General features: G+C 45.8%; 1 protein-coding gene across 2 annotated transcripts; it reads left to right on the forward strand.

Moving 5' to 3' along the window:
• The first annotated feature begins 10,886 nt into the window (after positions 1–10,886).
• Dlx6 (distal-less homeobox 6) lies at positions 10,887–15,886 on the forward strand. Of its 2 annotated transcripts, XR_016535418.1 has the most exons (4): positions 10,887–11,735; positions 13,028–13,221; positions 15,035–15,391; positions 15,794–15,882. XR_016535418.1 is itself a non-coding variant. In XM_090332351.1 (3 exons), the coding sequence occupies exons 1-3, from the start codon at positions 11,285–11,287 to the stop codon at positions 15,284–15,286; spliced, it is 897 nt and encodes a 298-aa protein (XP_090188477.1). In that variant the 5' UTR covers positions 10,887–11,284; the 3' UTR covers positions 15,287–15,886. The 2 variants fall into 2 exon arrangements, 1 of the variants encoding a protein (XP_090188477.1); XM_090332351.1 differs by having other exon boundaries at positions 15,035–15,886.
• The last annotated feature ends 4,509 nt before the right edge of the window (positions 15,887–20,395 follow it).

The following is a 20,395-nucleotide window of genomic DNA, read 5'->3' on the forward strand; positions in this document are numbered from 1 at the left end:
CAATTATAATATGCTCTTTTTTTCTTTGACATCATGACTTACCTATATTTCTAAAATAAATAGTAATTGACCAATAAGTACAAAGTTAACATATTGTTTAAGCATAAGGTTCCAATAGTTACACCTATTTTTTTTTAAAGTGAGACACCTACTAAATCTTGGGGAAAAAACAGCTGGTAATCTCCAAATAGAGAAATGGACTTTTTCATATTTGTGTCCTGGGATTGTCTTTATAAAACTTACGTTGTCTCCTAAATTTGCCCCATAAAATCAGAGTGGAATTGGCCCAAAGGCCGTGTGTGTTTGTGTGTGTGTGTGTGTGTGTGTGTGTGCGCGTGCACATTTGTGCGTGTGTATGTGCACGAGCTTTACCATTGAGTTATACTCCAGTCCAAAGTATTTCTTGAACACCTCAATTTTAAATCTTTTTCATGCAACAGTATTATGTTTTGGCTTCAAGGAATAGAAAAATAATAGCGTGTTGAAAGGATAGAGAGGCCTAAAATGTGTCTATTAGTCAATCAATTTTTACTGCCATCAGTTGAAGCAAAATCTTTCTTCTCTGTTGTGTGGGAAGCTGGCTAAGTGAAGAGGTGAACAGGCCTTAAGTATTGTGAGGAAAAGCAAACTACCCAGAAGTTTCAAGTTCATAACCTGGCCTCTTTGTAAGGCAGTGTCAGTTCACTCGCTAGGCTACCTCACTATCATCTTTAAGAGAAGACTACCCAGCTAGAGGAGCCTAGAAAATGACATTGAGGATGTAGGTGCTCAAGATCATGACCTGGATGGAGCCCACATTGGGCCACAGTGTCAGTCTCTGGAGCTGCCTGTGCTCAAGTACCTGAAGCTCTCACCCATAGGCTAGAGCTGCAAAATCTTGTCTCTGAATTGTGCTGACCTAAGGCCAACTACTTTCTTATCCACAGTAGGCAGAACTAGCCATTAGCACATGGTACAGGAGGACTGGTGAGTTTAAAACTGAGCTTCCTATTTGAGACTAACCCTCTCTGATTTCATACTGGTCAAGTCATTAGAAAAAAGAAAAAGAGGTTACAGAACAGGATTGTTGAGGGAAAATGACTTTTTAAAAATATAGCTAGCTACTGGGCACCAGAGGCTGAGATTTGAGGATCATGCTTCAAAGACAGCCCAAGCAGAAAAGTCCCCATCTCTTTTGTACAACTAACCACCAGAAAACCAGATGTGGAGCTGTGGCTCAAAGTAGTAGAGTGCTGGCCTTGAGCAGGAGAGCTTGAAGGCAGTGCCCAGATCTGAGTCCAAGCCCAACAACCAAAAATTTTTAAAATTAAAAAATGCAGCTAGCAATGTAAAGGCTTGTGGGAACCAAATATTGTTTCTGCCTTGAGAACTCTGAAGCTTTGTCCAAGGATCCACTGGACTAAGATCATCTTCTACCTTCTTTTGGGCCATCTGAATCAAGATATTGCAGGAGATTCCCTTTCTCTAGCACTGACCAGTTAAGAGGCAAGAAGATGGATGTGGGGGCAGGGGGTGGGACTTTCATAAGTCTCACTAAACTTTCAGAAATTGCCTGGTCTCCCTACTGCTACTATTCCTCTCCTGGGATATCTGGTGATCTTTAGGACCCCATGGTCACTCCAAAGGAGTTCTTTTAAGTATGCTAAAGGTGCTCCAGGGAACTTCTCTTAAGACTGCCCAGCTCTGACACAAGCCAGTCCAAAGGAGAGCAGCTGAGCTTGGGGACACTCTTCTGCAAGCAAAGGACTCTTGGAAGTCCCCAATCCCCTGAGCAGGTAGCTAGCCCAAAACCCAAAGCACATTGCCAAGGCCAGTATTTTCAACAACTTGAATTACAGGCTACATCTTGAATATGAATTAGTTTTCCGTGCTGGTGTGACTTCACTTTGAAACTCAGCTTGTCAAAGTATGGTTTTAATTAAATGTCTTCCGGCCTGGAAAGACTACATGTTTTGTAAAATATATCCTAGCATGAAATTTACTTCCACAATCTGAAATTAAGTTCCTTGTAAATGTTTTCATAAAAAGAAAGAAAGAAAGAACTGGGAGGGGGCTCTGCGAGAATTAGGCAGTTCACGTTCACTGAGTTCCTTTAAAATGTACAACAAGCAGGCCTGGGCACCCAACTTGTCCCTCCCAAAGCAGCCAGCCAGTCCCAGTCACAGCAGGGATGAGATTGCTGGTCCAGGACAAGCACATAACCCGAAGCGCCCTAGCAGGCACAGACGGTGCTGCTTTAGGGATTGGAGACGATTCAGCAGACAGACAAGTTAATCCTGCACTGATTTGTTTCGGATCCATGTACAGGACGTTGGTTGTCCCACTCAGTGGCCTACACCTGCCTCCCTCCCCACGTAGGACTGCTGTGCATGTGGGGGGTGGGGGGGGGGAAGCACAGAAAAGATGATAGAGTACTGGGGTGGACCTCAGTAGCCTGCAAGAGAACCCATCATGAAATTTAGTGTTTCCAGCTTTGTAGAATTCCCAGCCAGTGTTCGGTAGAGCATCCTCAATCCAGAGCTGTTCTAACAGACTGTTGGCACTGGTCCAAGTCAGTCTAAAAGCTTGCCTTGGCTAAGAAGTTCCCAGTAAAGGAGGCCAATCCCCTTATTAGCCTCGGAGGAAAAGGACCCTACTTCTCTGCACGGGAAGATGCCGGCCTCTTGGGCTGCCTTTTTATTCAGTACAGAATTAAGAGCAGAATCTCGGCAGAATTCTCTTTGCCTAACTACTCTCTGAGGAACCCGTCAATTCCTGATGGGATCTGCTGGATTCGAGTAAAACGTGGTGCACATGGTGTGAGGTGTGATGAGGAGCACATGGGAGGGGTGCACATCTCCTTTCTTCCAGATAATTGGCACCCAGGAAAGGAGGGCGGGGGCGGCGCAGTACGGAGAGTTATTTACCGCCCTCCACCTGAAATAAGCAAGACCAATAACGCGCCTGGCTTTTCGCCCTGTTTACTCCATCCCCATTCAGTGATTGGCAAAGCAGGCCCTGAAGGCAAAGGCAATAATTGCTCCATGCTCTCCTTACTAGGGAAGTGTGTAGGCATTTGAAGTGTACTAAAAATAAACGAAGGAGCGAGAAAATGAAAAGGGGACAGAGTGACAATTTGCGGCAATTAAAGCGTCTGCGCGCTGTTGCCGGAGGAACAGAGACCCACAGCGGTTTTTGTTTTCCCAGGATATGACTAACTTGTTAGAGAATGTGCGTCTCAGGTTTGTGCGCGAGGACATACACGCGTGTGTGAGTGCCCGCGTGTGGTGTGTGTTTGTATGTGGGGGGGGGGGGGACTGAGTACATTCAGCGGCCAAGAAGCCTATGCAAGGTCCGGATCCTTGGGAGGTGGAGGGAAGGTCCATGAGAACATTTCTGGGCCCCTAAACATCTCACTGGCTTCTAGAAAACAGAATCCAGCTCTCCACCCAAGGCAGGTCTCATGGGAGAGCCTCTCCTACAAGTGCTCCGATGGCACATCTAGGAGAAACTTGAAGTTTTCAGCTCCAAGTTGTCTAGCCTCAAAGGGAGACAACACAATAACGCTAACTTCTATTTCACAACCACGCAAAACGCAAAGGATGCGGGGTGGGGCTGACAAAGGATTGGAAAGGGGGCGGCCAGTCAAATCAAGGCTTGAGAGACATTTTGACAGCTCGCTTGAAATATTATCCTTAATTTTTGAAAGATTTTCAAGGGAGGGGGAGTTGGTAGAGGGTTGTAAGCGGGCCACAACCTTCTCCTGCTGTCACTCAAGCGGCCGGAGAGCGCTCCAACCTCCATCTCCCGGGAAACTCTCAGTGAGAAATTGCTTCAAGATATGGCTCGATATTTTCCCCCTGCCTCCCCCACACACACTTTTCCTAAGCCCAGAGAAAGTGGTCAGGAAGGATGGAGGTCCTAGATGTCGAAGAATCTTTTGAAGCCCAGGAGATCAGAAGGGTTAACAACAGGAGATGTGCTTATCTCTTGGACCTGGCTTCTGCCGCCCAGTCTAGCACCCAAGCTGGCCCCAAAGTGTACACACACACACACACACACACACACACACACACACACACACACCTCCAATCTCAACTCCCTCTCTGGGGGAGAAGGGGGGGCGACACTGTGCAGCCACTGCCTAAATCCACCCGAGCTGGCTTCAATGAAAGCTGGCAAATCCGGCGAGTCTCGCAGAAATTTTCTTCGACCCTAATTCAATTTTAAAGCGGATTTTTACTATTAAAAACGCTGCCGAGCAACACATTGAATTAATCTGACTGTACGGTTTTAATTACAGTGAGGGTTTCTCTACAAATCTGTACAAGACAGTGGCTGGCTCTCGAAGGATATCTGCCTGCTGAATTCCATTATCCGGCCTCTGGTTCCCAGCAGACGGCGGCGCGTGGGAGCCAGCTGCTGGCGCAGGCGATTCTCTCTTGCGCGCGCTCGGCTTCTGCCCACCCCCGCCCCCACCACCACTCCTATCACTTGCCATTTCCTTCACTCCGGAGCCTCAACTGAGAGCCGGTGACACTTTGCCTGTGTGCTTGGGACCAATGACACGACATCCCCAAATGTGTCCCCTTCCTTTTAAACTTTTGGGCTCCACACTTTTGAGGTGCTTGAGCTTTAATATTAGATTGGCTCATTTTGGCTGGAAAAAGTGACTTCTTTCTGCAGTTTCACCACCACCACAGGTTTTCCTAATGATTGCAAAAGAGTGGACAAGATGAAGCCCTGAGTGTCACTGGAGAAAGTACCCTGAGGTTAGGGAAGAAGGATAGAAGATGGGTGGATAGACCACTAGTTTGAAGGATCTACACACACACACACACACACACACACACAGTGCAGATCCTCAAACAGGGCCACCTTCATTACCTCTGATTTTACTTGTGCAACTCACATTTGGGGACAACCCTTAGGAAGCCAACAAAATAGAATGAAAATTTACAGACCAAGCATTCCACAGTCAAGATTCACAGTCATTCTGTCATTCTCTCTTCTTCTCCTTTTAATATTCTGTGATCATCCACTCTCTGTTTCCCAAAGATGAATTCAAATAAAATATCATCTTGTTAATTTGACATAGTCTCTCAGTGTGTATTGAAATAACCAAAAGCTTTGCAGTACATGATGAAGGAGCCACACCAGACAACAGAATGAAAGGGGTAAGGAACGTCTCTCTGCACTTCTTTCCCCTAGATTTGTGGAGAAAAGTGATCATTCTTCTGAACAAAAGGGAAAGAATCAAGTTTCACAGTTGGGATGATGTATTAACACACACACCTAACTTCTAAGGACTCTCACTTTTTTGCCCTCTATAGAAAGTTCTCCTAAAAAGTGTCCCCTCACTTATTGAAATGGTATAAATTAATGTATCTCTCTGGATAAAAATGATTTTTATTTTTATGCTGTAACAAGAGAAGGATCTAAAAGCTCATGTGATAGCAAGAGGAATTTTTTTATGCCAGATTTTCCTGAAAAGCTGTCCCACACTTAGTTCTTCCTATGATCTTATTATAGTTACAATTGAGGAAAGGATGAAAAAATTAAATAGAAGGTGCTTCGAGGCATTCAGGAAGATGCTTGGGCATTTATATTAACTCATTATCATGCCTAAAAATAGGCTGTGTTTCCTGTTGGTGCTTGTTCCTGGCTTTCTGGGACTGAATTTATCTTTCAATGGTCATGGGTGCTACTTTCCAAAGACAAGATGATGAAAGCTGACTTCTAACGCCCAGCCCTTCTCACTTTGCTCTGCTACACTTTTCAGCAGGGCAAGTTTGGGAGGAGGAGAGCCTTAATTTATCCTACATAATGAAAAGAAAAACACATCTGCATTTATTCTGCTTTAAAAGTGTCTAAACAGTGTGTTCCTTTTTACTGGGCTGAAAGAATGTTTATATATGAGTGGATAAATAGGATTCTAGTCTTGCTGGGAGAGACAGAATGAGATAAAAAAAAAGAACACAGAAAAAGGACAGAAAGGAGGAAAGGAAAAAAGACAGACACACAAGCTTCTATACACAATCTTAATATGAAGGAAGGAGGAATATACTGTTCTCAACTCTTTTGGCTTTCTCTTGTAAGAAAACTTTGAGTCCTCACATGCCTAGGAATGGAAGAAGAAAGCAAATATTGCTGAGTTTGAAGACCTCCTTAGCTTCATGTTCAGTAAGTTCACTATACTCTGGGTTTTAAAATGTCTGGAGCAGGGATATCTAAAGTGGGACATGTTTAATGGCTATTCTTCAACTTAGACCTTTTTGAAAAGTTCTGTGAAGTCCCCATGGTAAGTGAGTGCCAGATTGGAGTTTCTTAGTGGCTTATTCTTGGGACCCAGAACTAGGGAGATGAGAAAAATGTCTACAAAGTTCAGTAAGTCTTCTTCTGGGAGTAGAGCAACAAAGTCTGGCATTTAGCTAGATTTAGGAGAACATGGGAGAGAAAGTTACCATGGATGTTACAGGGTTTTTTTTTTTTTGCTAGATAAATTGTTATTAAATGTTAGAGGGTTTTTTGTATATTTATTTATTTATTTGCCTAAGCTGACACTTTTGGATCACATCACTAACTTGGATAACAACAACCAAAGAATCAGGGAATGAGGTTTCTCTTGTGCCAAGGAGCTTTCACAGGTGTGTGTGTGTGTGTGTGTGTGTGTGTGTGTGTGTGTGTGTGTTGGGGGATGGAAGAGGGATGCTGTGTTTCCAGAATATCAAGCACCCTTTCTTTACATACATACACAAACAAAACTTTACATTGAATGAATGAGGAAAAGACCAGCAGGACTTTTTTTTTCCAGCAATGTCTCCTATTGAGAAGGGGGTTCTTAACATGGCTATGTAAATCAATACCAAGTTATTTCTTTGAATTCAAAGGCTATTTATCCAGGTCTAATTTCTTTAGAATTAATGTGATAACTGAGCCCAACTTTGCAACCAAACCCAGCCAGGCCTTGGCCAGCTTGAATGTACTTCAACAAACCCCGCCAAGATTGCAAACCCACCTTGAGTCTCTAGGCATTCCCAGGCCTGTGTGTTTGTACAGAAACCCATTCAAAACTCCAGAACCAGAGCAGCAGAAATACTCAGACCCAAATGGGTCCATCCATCCAGCAGGATCCTCTAGCAGACAGAATCTAGCAAACTGGTATTGGCAATATGCAAGCATTTCTCTCTAAATAATGCTGACAGCCTCATTACCATCAACATCTCAACACCTTAAGAAGTGAAATGCAGCTTAGGCCTCAAATCCTGCTCCTTAAAACTTTAATGAATAGGACCCTTACTTACTACTGGCCCTAAAAGAGCCCTTAGGTCTGGACTGTAGATTTCTGAGTTTACTTCTACTTTAAATAATAAAGGATTAGCCTGGTTTCCCTGTGGGCAAGACAAAGAGGCAAGAGCCAGGACCCCTGCTGGCAGTGAACCCAGCAGCCCAGCCAGGAGCTCCTGAGATGTGTGCCTTTTTTGCAAAGTTCTGAAAAATCCAAGCTTTGCCTCTTGAAGGAAGGCCTGAAGTGTGTGCTGGGGATTAGGGAAAACTTGAGGTGACTCTAGTCTCCTAGCTTGGCCTAATTACTGCTGCCCACAATGCTGTGGAAAGTACTGGAGATATAACTTGCAGGCATCCTGACTGAAGGAAACAGCTCTCACTGTCTAATTCTTTGTGCAGAGGCTGGTGGTAGGGGTCGCATGTCCCAGCCATTAACAGAGGTAAGGGGCACACTAGTTTTCTTCTCTCTATTCTACAAATATCAAGGAAGTTGCCCTTTCATACCTGCGATTGGAATTCTAACCCACAAGCGCACAGAGAGACCACTGTGTGGGCAGAAGAGCCCTCCTTGCGCTTATCTGTCCCTGTGGAGTGGCCCAGCTTGGGTCACTCCACAGACCTCAACAGGACTTTTACCATACATTAGTACCTTCTGGGTACAATCGTACAGTTGCACAGTCCCTGAGCAGAGTAAAAGATTTTATTCACTACCTAATTTCGAAGGGGAAAGAGCCCCCAAATTACAAATTGGATGGACAGTTTTAGTGAAGCTAGTCTCCTCATCCATTAAAGAAACATTGTGGGGGGAGCTCTCTCATATCGATGCTGCGGCATCTTAGATTTGATGCTTAAGTGTAACCTGGACTGTCTCAGGAGACCCTATCCATCCATCCTGGTCAAGCTGCCCCCTTTGGAACTGGGGAGAAGCCCGCAAGCAAAGCAGTGCACCTGCACAAGAGCCAGCGTAAGAGGACAGTCACAAACAGAGCGGCTGAGGCGCCTTCGCCCCGTGTGCGAACAGGCTAGCTTCAGGGTATAAAACAATAAAACTGCCACGACTACCTGCTGACTTGCAAGCCTTAGGAACTGGCTTGCCGCGTAGTCCCGGATCCCCGAGAGCGCACCGCAAGCGTGTGTGCCCGGTAGCCCTCGCCTTCCCTGACGTCCCATTCTGTTTCCCCCTCCGTTCCCCCCTGAACAGCCCCACCTTTCATTTTCCTTGAAGATTTGGTTGTTGTTATAATTCACTGCCGATTTGTAAACGCGTGGATCGGGTTACTGGTTCGCGTGTTAAAGAGGGCACCTCTTGTTAAAAGGAAAAGAACAAGGGACGCCACTTAAAAATGAATTCAGAGTTACTGAACCGGCTCCCGAGACTCAAGAAGTTAAGCTCAGCGGGTTGGGAAAAGGGGGTGGAGGGGAGGAAAGCAGACCTCGGCTGGGAACTCTAGAGAAAACCCGCGGGCAGAAACCGTCGGGTCTTCTGATAATTTAAAGGAAGGGAGAGAGAGAGAAAAGAAAAAGGGGGGGGGGAAGAGGACGTGGGGTGGGGAGACACACTGGAGACTCTGGGCTTGGAACTGCGAAAAAATCAATTAGCATAAGCCTCTACCCCGCGGCCTCAGCCTTCCAGCAACCTGGAAGTAAGAGTCCTGGATGCTCCTACTGCAACCACTCTTTTTTGGAACGGCAAAGACAAGCTGCATCACTAAATAAATTTCCATTTCTCAGAGTCCTTGCGTCCCATCATTTGTGGGACAAAGAGGAGGTTAAGATGTTTTTTGTTTTTTTTTTAAATCCAGTAGTTTCCCCAAAGGTCGTAAAAAAAAAAAATCCCTCCCCACCCGAAACAGCCAGGCGACACTGCGTGAATATTGGGCATTTTGCCTTACGGCTAAAGGCTCCCCGGCTCAGTCTCTGCGCAGACCGAAAGTAAGCACTACGCCCGTGGGGGTCTGCAGGTTTCGCCCACCAGTCCGGATCCTATGCAGCCCAGGCTCCCGGCGCCTACCCTCAGTCCGGGGACCCCAACTCTGGCGCGGCCTGGTTGCCCTCCTCCACCTGGCACCGGGTCCCGCTCTCCTACCTGGTGACTGGCCCGAGCCGCGCTCCTCCAGCTCCGCTGTCCCCGCTTGGCTGTCTGATCCTAACTCGGTCTGGAGACCAGAGGGAGAACGGCTAGATCCGCAGCCCCGGGCTGCTCCAAACTTAATGTCTTTCCCCAGTCCATCTTTGAAAGAGAAGTGGTTCTACCACCTGGATGTGCGGATATAAATCCCCTTGCAAATAATAAATGGATTAATAATAACAAGGTATGAAGTTCTTTTTATAGAAAAAAAGGAGAGAATTGAAACTAAATGCGGCAGTTAGACAACCATTTTGATAAGAGGATAATTGAGGCGACACTGGTGTATAATTAGAGGATAATTTATGCTATATCCACTTTTATTCCACCTCCCAAAATAAACCCAGTCCATAATCATTACAGGCAAATTGTTCTGAATTTTATAGCAGCAATTTGAACAAAGTACTGCAGTTAATCATGGGAGATTTTTGTGTATTCCTGATTAGAACTCTAATTGCCTCCTTCCAGAAAGTAAAAATAACTGTAAAACGACTCTATTTTTATCATTAACAATGTTGACAATAAAATAAAATCAATTGGAATTGTAATCGAGAGACAAATTTAGGACGTAAGGCACTTTTACTTGGGTAGTTTATATTGTAATCAAGATTTGCCAAACCACTAACCGCATGTATCATTTGCATATATTTGAAAGCATTACAGTAGCTTCTGTTTTCAATAGGAAAAAATGCATTACTGTCAGTCCTCCAACCATTCCCTTTCAAAACAAGCTGCTGCATTTTGGGGGTAAAATCGTCTACCCTCCATATTCCTCCTCCGTATATATTAAGGGGGACCAATGTGTGCGTGTGTGTGTGTGTGTGTGTGTGTGTGTGTGTGTGTGTATTAAATACAGCCTGGAACGGCGAGGACATAGAACAAGATCTGATTTTTCTTTTTATCATTCCCCCCCCCCCACGCTACTGTGGGGTGGAGCACACGTGTGGGGGTTCTTCCCTCGATGGTTTTCATAAAGTATATCTAGAAAAATCCACAATGACAGGGAACTCCCGCGGGAGTATGGTGGGACTGGGGTGCGGGTGGTGGTGGGGGGAGGAGGTCAGGGAAGGGGAACGAGTTTTAAATGCAGGGGACGCTGTTGATCTCCAGCCACCCCACAAGAGTGCTTGGAGCTTGAGAGGCAGGCAGTAGCTAGCCTCCAGCCAAACGGTGGAAAGGCTGGGATACTGAAAGCGTAGGGCCCCAGGATTGAGGGCATCAGCTTCAGAGGGAAGCGTCGGCGGCTGTCCGGGAGGAGGCGCCTCCCCTCGGCGGCAGCCCGGGGAGCCTGGCAGCGCGGCCCCCGGGCTGCAGCTCTAGGCTAGGATTGGAGTTGCCTAAGGTAGGCGAAGAACTCTGCGAGCGGCGCGCACACGCCAGTGGAAACCGTGCGCCTGTGACGTCAGAGGGCGACTGACCAATGGGGAAGCGCTGCCCTTTGGAGACAAACCATTCGACTCGTGGCGTCTGCATCAAGTCTGAAAGCAGACGCGCAACTTTCGCAGAATCCACCTTAAAATCTCTGCCTTAAACTGCACCAGCCCCCAAAAAATCCAAGGGGGGAAATAAAAGGAGGGGGGGAGAGCAGATTCCCCCCTCCCCCTCTCCTCTCCCATCCCTCCCCCTTCCTCCTCCCTTTGGGTTAACAAGGCCCTGCTCACTCTATCTCTTTATATTAAATATATATGTATGTATGTATATGTATATATATATATATTAGAGAAGAGCGAGGGAGAGGGAGAACCACGGCCCCCTCCTTTTTAAATTTTTAATTTTTTTTTTTTGCAAGGATCCCAAGCGCTAAGGTGGCTGCAGAGGGGAGAGCGGCGCGAGCCAAGTGGGGGAGGGTGAAGGAAACCCGGGAGAAGCCTTTCTCCAGCCCCCAAAGTTTTGATGATGACCATGACTACGATGGCTGACGGCTTGGAAGGCCAGGACTCGTCCAAATCTGCCTTCATGGAGTTCGGGCAGCAGCAGCAACAGCAGCAACAGCAGCAACAGCAGCAGCAGCAGCAGCAACAGCAGCCGCCGCAGCAGCCGCCGCCGCCGCCGCCGCCGCCGCCGCCGCAGCCGCACTCGCAGCAGAGCTCCCCGGCCATGGCAGGCGCGCACTACCCGCTGCACTGCCTGCACTCGGCCGCGGCGGCGGCGGCGGCGGCCGGCTCGCACCACCACCACCACCAGCACCACCACCACGGCTCGCCCTACGCGTCGGGCGGAGGCAACTCCTACAACCACCGCTCGCTCGCCGCCTACCCCTACATGAGCCACTCGCAGCACAGCCCTTACCTCCAGTCCTACCACAACAGCAGCGCGGCCGCCCAGACGCGAGGGGACGACACAGGTGAGAGGCCGCTGGGACAGCTCTCTTCTCCCGCCTCCCAACTGCCCCCCACCCCGCCCGCCCGCCCCTGCTCACCCCAAGCACTTCCTCAACGCCTCGGGCCTCCGGCGGCCCCCTCCCCCAGGCGGCCCGGCGCGCCCCCAGCCGGGCCCCGTGCGCGCCCGCTCGCCTGGCGCCTGCCTGCCGGCTTCTCCCAGCGCGGCCCCTTCTCGTCGTCCCGGACCCCCGGCTTCCTCGCGGTGCGTCCCTTCCTTGCCCTCCCCGACCCCAGCCTCACGGGCGCGGTTCGCCCGGCGCCCACAGTCTCCGCGAGCGCCCGGCTAGGCACTACGAGTGGGGTCCCCACGGCACTCTCCGGCTTTCCCGGGCTGTGCGCCCTTTGCCTCGCCCTTTCCCGGTGGGCTGAAACCCTGGTTTGTCTGGACTGGGGACATTTCTGGGCCGGGAGCCGGGGAGCGTAGTCAGCTACCCAGCCCACGCTGGGGCAGGCAGTGGCCTACTCTGCGTGGGGGTGCACAGTGCGCCTCAGCGACTTGGAGGGAAGCTGGCACGGCCTGTGGCTCTGCTTAAACTAGTGACAATCGGGTTTTTTTCTTGCAGACTTTGTGGCGTACCCCCTCCCCACTTCTCTACCCCAGCACCGCCTTGCCCCCTCCCTCTGGGTTTTTCATGCCATGTTGGTTGTGCCTTTGTTCGTGGAGAGCTTTCTGAGGACTCGAGACTGATGTTTTTCAGCACCTGAGGGGACAAAGTTGTCCTGAGAGGCGCAGTCTGCTCTGGGGCTGGTGGGAGCCCCGGGCTGGTTTTGTTTGGATCCCTTAGCTGAGTCATTTTGATGGGGCTGAGAGGCCCTGGTTCGTCGGGGTTGGGAGCTGGTGTCACCCAGTCAACTGACTGCGTTCACACCCGTGTGGGTCAGGACAGCTGCAGACACTGGGAAGCCGGGCCACGGAGCCTCGCTCAGCCCAGGCAGCTGAAGCCCCAGCGCGCCGCGCGTCCCAGAGAGTCCGGGGCGCCGACGGTGCTGCGGCCGAGGACGTCTGTGTCACCACGGCTTCCTGATCCAGCCACCGCGCATTGTTAGGGCCAGACGCAGCCAGGGAGTAGCAACACAGCCGCTGGGGACGTACGCGCACGGTGGACCCAGAGAGTTCAGGGCAGCGCGGGGAATACTTCGAGGAAACCCTTTTTAGGCTTGGGGGAAAAGCCGGCTGTGCAGGCCTGGCCTCGCGCAGGGAGACAAGCAGCACGGGCCTCGGCGTGACTATCGCTCCCCTGTTGTTTGCTTACAGATCAACAAAAAACCACAGTGATCGAAAACGGGGAAATCAGGTTCAACGGAAAAGGGAAAAAGATCCGGAAGCCTCGGACCATTTATTCTAGCCTGCAGCTCCAAGCTTTAAACCATCGCTTTCAGCAGACTCAATACCTGGCCCTTCCTGAGAGAGCCGAGTTGGCAGCTTCCTTAGGACTGACACAAACACAGGTAAATTCCGGGAAGGCCGAGTAGCCCCGAAGGCTGGCTCCTCTAGCAAATCGAACAGGGAGCGCCTGAAAAAGGAAATCTTGGCCTAGTCAACCAAGGATAGAAGGAGCTTAATGACAAATGCCTTTGCGCACTTTACCGGGATTCCCAGTTTGGAATAAATGAACTGGTATTGAATACTGGATTGGATGTGCATATCCATCACACCCTACCGCCACCCCACCTCAGTCTAGCATCCTTTGGTGAACAAATCATAGCATTCAATCAAATCCTATTCCAGAGCAAACAACTTGAATGTGAACAACCAAGTAGGAAAGAAAGATGAACAGCCAGTGAACAAAATAAGGCCTATTTTAGGGATTCTTTTTGTGGGTCCCCAGAAATAATAGAATTTCAACTCATTGGCCTAGGAAACTTACAAAGTGAAATGGGGAGTACAAGCCAGGTAGGCATAGTTTGCAATGGCGCTCAACAAAGTCACCTGTGTACAAACTGTTTTAGGATGGGTCAGGTGGGCTTTTCTCTTTCTTTCTGAAGACTGCTTTAAACTCAGTGGTTAAACTATATGACATTGGCTGATAGAGGCTATAGAATCCCCCCTCCCTCCCAAGGAGTACAGGTTGGGGTGGGTGACATGGCAGAGTTGAAGATCAAAAAGGAATGCTGTCCAAATTATAGCTGGTAAAAGCCACAGATAAGAACAGTGGCTGAAGTGCTCCAGGCCTACTAATTTGGAAGATGTATGGGACATTTCAGATCTCACAGAAAGGGGTTTAGGTAGGTATATTAGAAGAACCCTTGTTATAAAGCCAGGTTGCAATCACCTGCAATTTTAGTCCTTGTTGATTCATTCAACTGCTTCATATCCTAGGTGGGTAATACTCAGGTTTTATTAACTGAATGCTGGGGACTGATGGAATGGTGCCTTAAGACATGTTCTTTCATTTTTGTGTGTGTGTTTAGCCTGCTCTCTCTTGCCATTTTGCCAGTGGAAATAGTTGAGGTTTGATATGAAGTGATTCCAGCTACTCAGTGACTTACTTGTATTATTCCTAGAAACACAGATTCCAGGAATTGTCAAGATAAAGGAAGCAGCACCATACATTTCTTTCTTCAAATACAGCACAGTTGAAAAGTTAGTCCAAATTTGCTCCCTGATTCACATCTAGCTTTCAGAAGCTTTTAGTAACTACACTAACAAGCCTGTGATGATTGTTGACCACAGTTTGCCTAAGCAACATACAAAGTAGGGAATGGGGGGAGGTGCACAGCCTAATCCCTGCAGGATTGTAGAGACATGTTTATATTAGGAGACAGATGCTCCATGCATAGTAGATGGTGTGCACTGTATTCACAGAGATATTCTGTGTATTTGGATACAGACTTACAGGCGCTCATCTTTTCATAGTCATTTGCTCATGTACATTTATAAATATGCCCGTTTTAGGGGGCTGGAAAAATGTTAAAAACAGACTACCATATGACAGGATTTCAATTGCCTGGCTTTGATCCTTCATCAAACTTTGATCCCATTATCTCAATCAGATTTTCCTTTTTTAAAAAAATCGCATTTATGCTATTGTTTTAAACCCAGGCCAGTATGCAACTCATAGATCAGTGGGATTTTAGTTATCTAGACAAGATATCTAATAGGTTGAGGGAGGAGGGATGGTGGAGGCTAGAAAGAGGTGGAGGGAGGCGGGACTTGACTTCTTGGCATTGTAGGACTTTTTTTTTTTTAAATATTGCTTCTAAAGCTTGGAGTCAAGAGGCACCCATTTGTCTGTATTAATGACTGCTATGTTTCTTCCAGGTGAAGATATGGTTTCAGAACAAGCGCTCTAAGTTTAAGAAACTGCTGAAGCAAGGCAGTAACCCTCATGAAAGCGACCCTCTCCCAGGCTCGGCAGCCCTGTCACCACGCTCGCCAGCGCTGCCTCCAGTGTGGGACGTTTCAGCCTCAGCCAAGGGCGTCAGTATGCCCCCCAACAGCTACATGCCGGGCTATTCGCACTGGTACTCCTCACCACACCAGGACACGATGCAGAGGCCACAGATGATGTGAGTTGTCTGAGGGAATACCCTAGGGGAACGTCTGCTCAAGACAAGGAGGATCCGGTACTTGTTTGCATCTGCCAAACCGAGCCTAAGGAGAAGGTTCGGAGAACTTGTACGTGTGGCCAGAAGCCAGCGGGGCTCTCTCCTTTCTGATCCTCTCTCCCTTTCTTCCCCCCCTCTCATTTTCTCACAATTCACTAATTTTTATACCTACTTACCTTTCCTTCATTTTTATTTCTTCTTTATTTCCTTTTTCCTTCCTATTTCTTTCTTTTCCCTTTTCCTTTCTTATTCTTTCCTTGAACAATCTTAGTAGCTAACAATGTATCTGAGAGGGACAGTGGGAGAGAACGAGAGAGAGAGAGAGAGAGAGAGAGAGAGAGAGAGAGAGAGAGAGAGAGAGAGAGAGGGAGAAAGAGAGAGAGAATGTGACAGCTTTTTTGGAATTACTCCCTGTAAGGATATTTTCCCTTACCCCTTGGGATCCACACTCTGAACCTCCTCTTCTCTTTAGGAATATCCATCAAAATGACTTTAAAAAAAAAGACATTTCCCCTTCCCACCAGAAGAATCTGCACAAACATGGCAGCATTTTTACTTGTTTAATGAGCTTAAGACATTACATGAGGAAAGAAGCCTTTCGGACTCCTGTATTTTTATTTACCAATCCTAAACTGACACAAAAAAAAAGAAAAGAAAAAAGAATAAAAAAAACCCTCACACAACAGCCCTTTTCTAAAGAGAAAGGAAAATCAGCTGTAAAATTAGACCGCTGCATGTTTTATCAAAAGGCAATGCAATGACCATGAATGAAGATTCATTTTAAAATACAAACAAACAACAAGAAAAATGCTCTTTTCCTACCCAACCCCAAACCCTGAACTGGAATCCGGAAAGAGAGGAAGCAACCAACATCACCATTCTATTGCTTTGACACCTTACATGGGCGAATTGGTGGCATTCACTAAGCTAATAGGGACGTTTATATTGAGCAACATTTCTGTATATATTGTTGAATTTTAGTTGTATATATACTTTGTATGTTTTTGTCTTCTTTCATATATGGAGTAAAAGCCACAAAGCGCTGGGAGTGTCCTGTATATTTCTCTGTGTGTCTGTCTCTCTCCCCTTCCCTCCTCCCTCTCATATTTTCTAAATAATTCCTATTTCCTAATATGGGAAGCCCTAAAGACAAACATCAAATGCTTTCAAAGATGTCAATCTACACTACTAGCTTTTGTCTTAAGTGCTTTAATATTAATCATAGATGTTTTCTCAGCTTCCTTTAAACATTACATTTTTGTTGTAATATCTACACATTTATAATTTTTTTAGCACTAGAATGATCTACCTCACTTTAACCTCAAGATATCAGGTAGTTTCTAGTGCTGCACTGAGGATGGTCCTGTACACTCTTCCCAGCCACCAAACAATACAGCTGTATTTATCTTAGGAAGCAGTTTTTCCCCCTTTTAGCATAAAAATAGCAAAGAAATTTAAAAAAAAACCAGAAAACAAGCAAAATGAACAATTTCTGCCTCCTTACTATTTGAAATCCATCACAAGGTAGCTAGATAGAAAAATGTCCTATCATGGAAGAAACACATCCTTCCGATCTAGTGGAAAGGAAAGAAATAAAGAAAATGAAAAGTCCTTTCGTCATACAAGCAGGAAGCCCCATACTGTGAGAATTAATGGCTACAGACCTGGGCATCCTTCAAATTATGAACCCTGAAACCACTGAGCCATTTATCAGAAGTCAATAGAGATACTCAGAGTGCTCCATATAATGACAGCGACATACAGTCGTGCAAAAGGACAGTCACTATAATTAGACACAAAGCAAAGACTACTTACCAATATACCCGTTCCTTTTTTTGTTGAGCAACTTCCACGCTCAGTCAGTCTTCAGAATGGTTTAAAACCGATCAGTCTTGTCATTTTCTAGCATTCGCATTGTTACATTAGGAAAAATGTTTTCTTTTCTTTTTTCCCCCTTCCTACTGTGAAACTTTGGGTTCGTAGCTCCCCAGGATCAATTCTGAACAAAGCCTCCAGCTGCAGTGCCATCCAATTTGAAGCAGACATTGGGGACAATTTAAGGTTTTTATCCACAAGAAGGTTTTTTTCCATTCTCTTAAATGCAGCCATAATTAGAGTAATTTTTCATGTAGCCCGCTGATTACAGCGTTTTTACCGTCAAAGATAATTACCTGTAATTTTCTTCCACTTTTAATACTAAAAAGCCATCTTTATTTAGATTCAGGAACAGGAAAGGCGAAACAAAAGAGGGAAATTATTCTGTTATTCATACACAAATTGCAGAGACGTAGGACCTAAAATTGAAAATTAACCAAAATTATAATGCTGAAAAGAATAGAAGAGGCTGCAGAAGTACAGCTGGTAGTGGGGCTTTGCTGAATTATTCAAATTACGTTAGAGGGAAAGCTACCATACATCGAAACCAACACTAATTTTTAAAAAAATCCACCAGATATATACCAAACCACTGTAAGTACATAGAATCCTGAAATCCAGCAAATGCATCATGTGTGTTCACATACTGGAGGTGTTATGGGTGCAGCTGTAGAATGTTTTTAATACTTTAACATGGGTTTAATTGAACAAAATCAACCACATGTCCCTAGAACTGTCTTTGGAGTTGAGCCTCCTCTGATCCTCTGAAACTTAAGGGTTAATATTTTCACTCTCTAGAATGTATTGACCCCCCCATAGTAAACTGATTCCCCAGAGAGAGATTGGTAGAAGGGGTGTGGCAAAGGGCAGAGCCCAATCTTGTTGCTTTTCTATACCTTTCCATGTTTACAAACTTCCTAGGAGGTTGCAGAATTCCAGTTCCAAAGCCAAATTCTCACCTTATTTCCCTTCTTAAAACAGAGAGGGGGAAAAAGGGGTGGGGAGAAAGAGACAGAGACCCACACAATACATGTGAGATGATGTGTGTAAGAGTGACAGAGATAATTTTTCTTAGATACCAATAAGCATCTCATTATCCTTTGACATAAGTTAGACCAAAGGTTACAGCCACTGAAGAAAGGTTTTTTCTGCAGTGGGAGGGAGATGCAAAAAAAAAAAATCTCAGGCTTTTGCATTTAACATTTCTAGCAGCTTAGAGTGCCATCAGAGTCAGGAAACAGCGTCATCTATAGATAGAACTGCACTGTTCCTCGCTAGTCCTCCTTGGTTAGTCTTTAAACCAGACAGGTTTCATGTCTCTCTATTTCCATTCTGCATCTCAGCCAATCATGCCTTTCCAACCATAGGGTGTAAGCATTGGGTTAAACAGGTCATAAATTTCAAAATCTGAATGTCCCCCCAATACATTTGAGGCAAAGGCCCTTTACTACAGCCTTCCAGGAATTCAGCTATCAATTCTGTATCTTTCCCCCCACAACTGAAGGAAAGGTGCCTCAGCGGCTGCAAAGTGCAGAGATTTAGACTACACCTGCATTTGCAAAGGTCCGCATACCTGTGATTCTAAATAAAGTAGTGCTTTGCCTTTGATACCTCAAAACCTAAATTCACGGTCACAAGTAGGTCTAATGGATTCATCCAGGAGTCATTGTGAGTAAAAAACATTTAAGTAGACTTTTAACTTGGAACCTTAGGATCCCTCCCAAACCTTACAGAAACCTGGGGCTTTTCCCGTCTCTAGTCACAAGCTTCACTCACCATAACAACTGCACCAAAAGCAATACAGACAAATCAGGCTCTCAACGATCCCATTCTCACCAACATTATTTTACTCATCAGAACAACTCTCACAGTTAGTAGAAGAAATCAAATATATAAGGCAAAGTTGTAGTCCACAGAACATACAACAAACATAGCTTGAAAAGTGTGAGAAGAGATAATATAGAAATTGTGCCTTGAAGTATTCAAGAAATAAAAACTTACCCCAGTGAATATCCCTTAAGCAATGATCAGAGTCTAGAAATCTATACTGAACCGAAGCACAGGAGAATATTTTTCTGAGTCTCAGGGCAGAAGCTCTTTCTCTATATTCTTGGTTGAGTGAGCACATCCAGGTGTGAAATTGTTTGCACACCCCAGCACCTCTTATATTGCCAGCAAAATTAGCTGTTATTACTGTCACTGTTTAGTGATGGTTAGCGTGATACAAAAAAAAAAAAAACTGCTGTAATCAAGACCTGGCGCATCTTTGCAAATTACAGATAATTGTAAACGTCCAGATTATGATAATAGCATCCTAATCCAGCCTGCAATATAATTATTACAGAGTGTTACATCTGAAACTGTCCAGTAGGGCTAATTCAGCCATTATTTAGACCCTATTTTTGCACTGCAAATGGGTTGCTGAGTTGAAAATGTACGATTGTAATTTCACGGGGCACTCAATGAGTAATGGTATAGGAAGAGGAAAATACAAAAGTGAAATGTGAACAGTAGCGATCAAATCAAACCCTGAAGGACAAAAGGCTGTTTGATTCATATGGAAAAAGAAGAGCGGGAATTAAGAAAATAGCAAATCAGTGGTCTGAAGCATTACGTGTCCAAATCTTCAATAGAGCAGGGCTGATGTGTTTGCAAGGGCTGCTGTGTCTGCTGCTGCCTGGAGGCTGAATTTTTTTTTCTTCTTCCTTTTTTAGCTTCCTGTCTTTCTCCTCACCCCCAAAATATTTCCCTACTTTTAAAAAGTGTCCCTCCCCCACAGCAAAGAATATTTGTCAGTTTCACCAGCGTTTCCCAAAGATACTTCAGAGTGCAGCCTGTCAGTTGTTTATGAATATTTTCTTAAATGAATTTGCAATCTCTCTTGTCATCAGAGCAAAATGCCCTGGGTGCTTGTAAGTGTTCCAGCATTTCTTCTCTCTACTCACTTTCATAGTGAAAAAAAAAAGTCATGAAGAGACCTAGAGGATATCAGCAGAAAAATGTATATAGCTAACTGGGAAGCTGTCTTCTCTAATCAGCTTGGCCAGCTATTTCTTTTAATCCCATCATTAACTTTTATTAATTGACATTGCCCTCCACCCTCCCCCAATATACCAATCAAGTTGTTTCTTTTGTCACAGTTCACAATATGTACCTTAAAAGAGTACATTCATTCTCCTTAAAATATGGATGGATCAGG

Source organism: Megascapheus bottae, chromosome 5, assembly GCF_031878675.1.
Source record: "Megascapheus bottae isolate mThoBot1 chromosome 5, mThoBot2.hap1, whole genome shotgun sequence".
Classification (NCBI taxonomy): domain Eukaryota; kingdom Metazoa; phylum Chordata; class Mammalia; order Rodentia; family Geomyidae; genus Megascapheus; species Megascapheus bottae.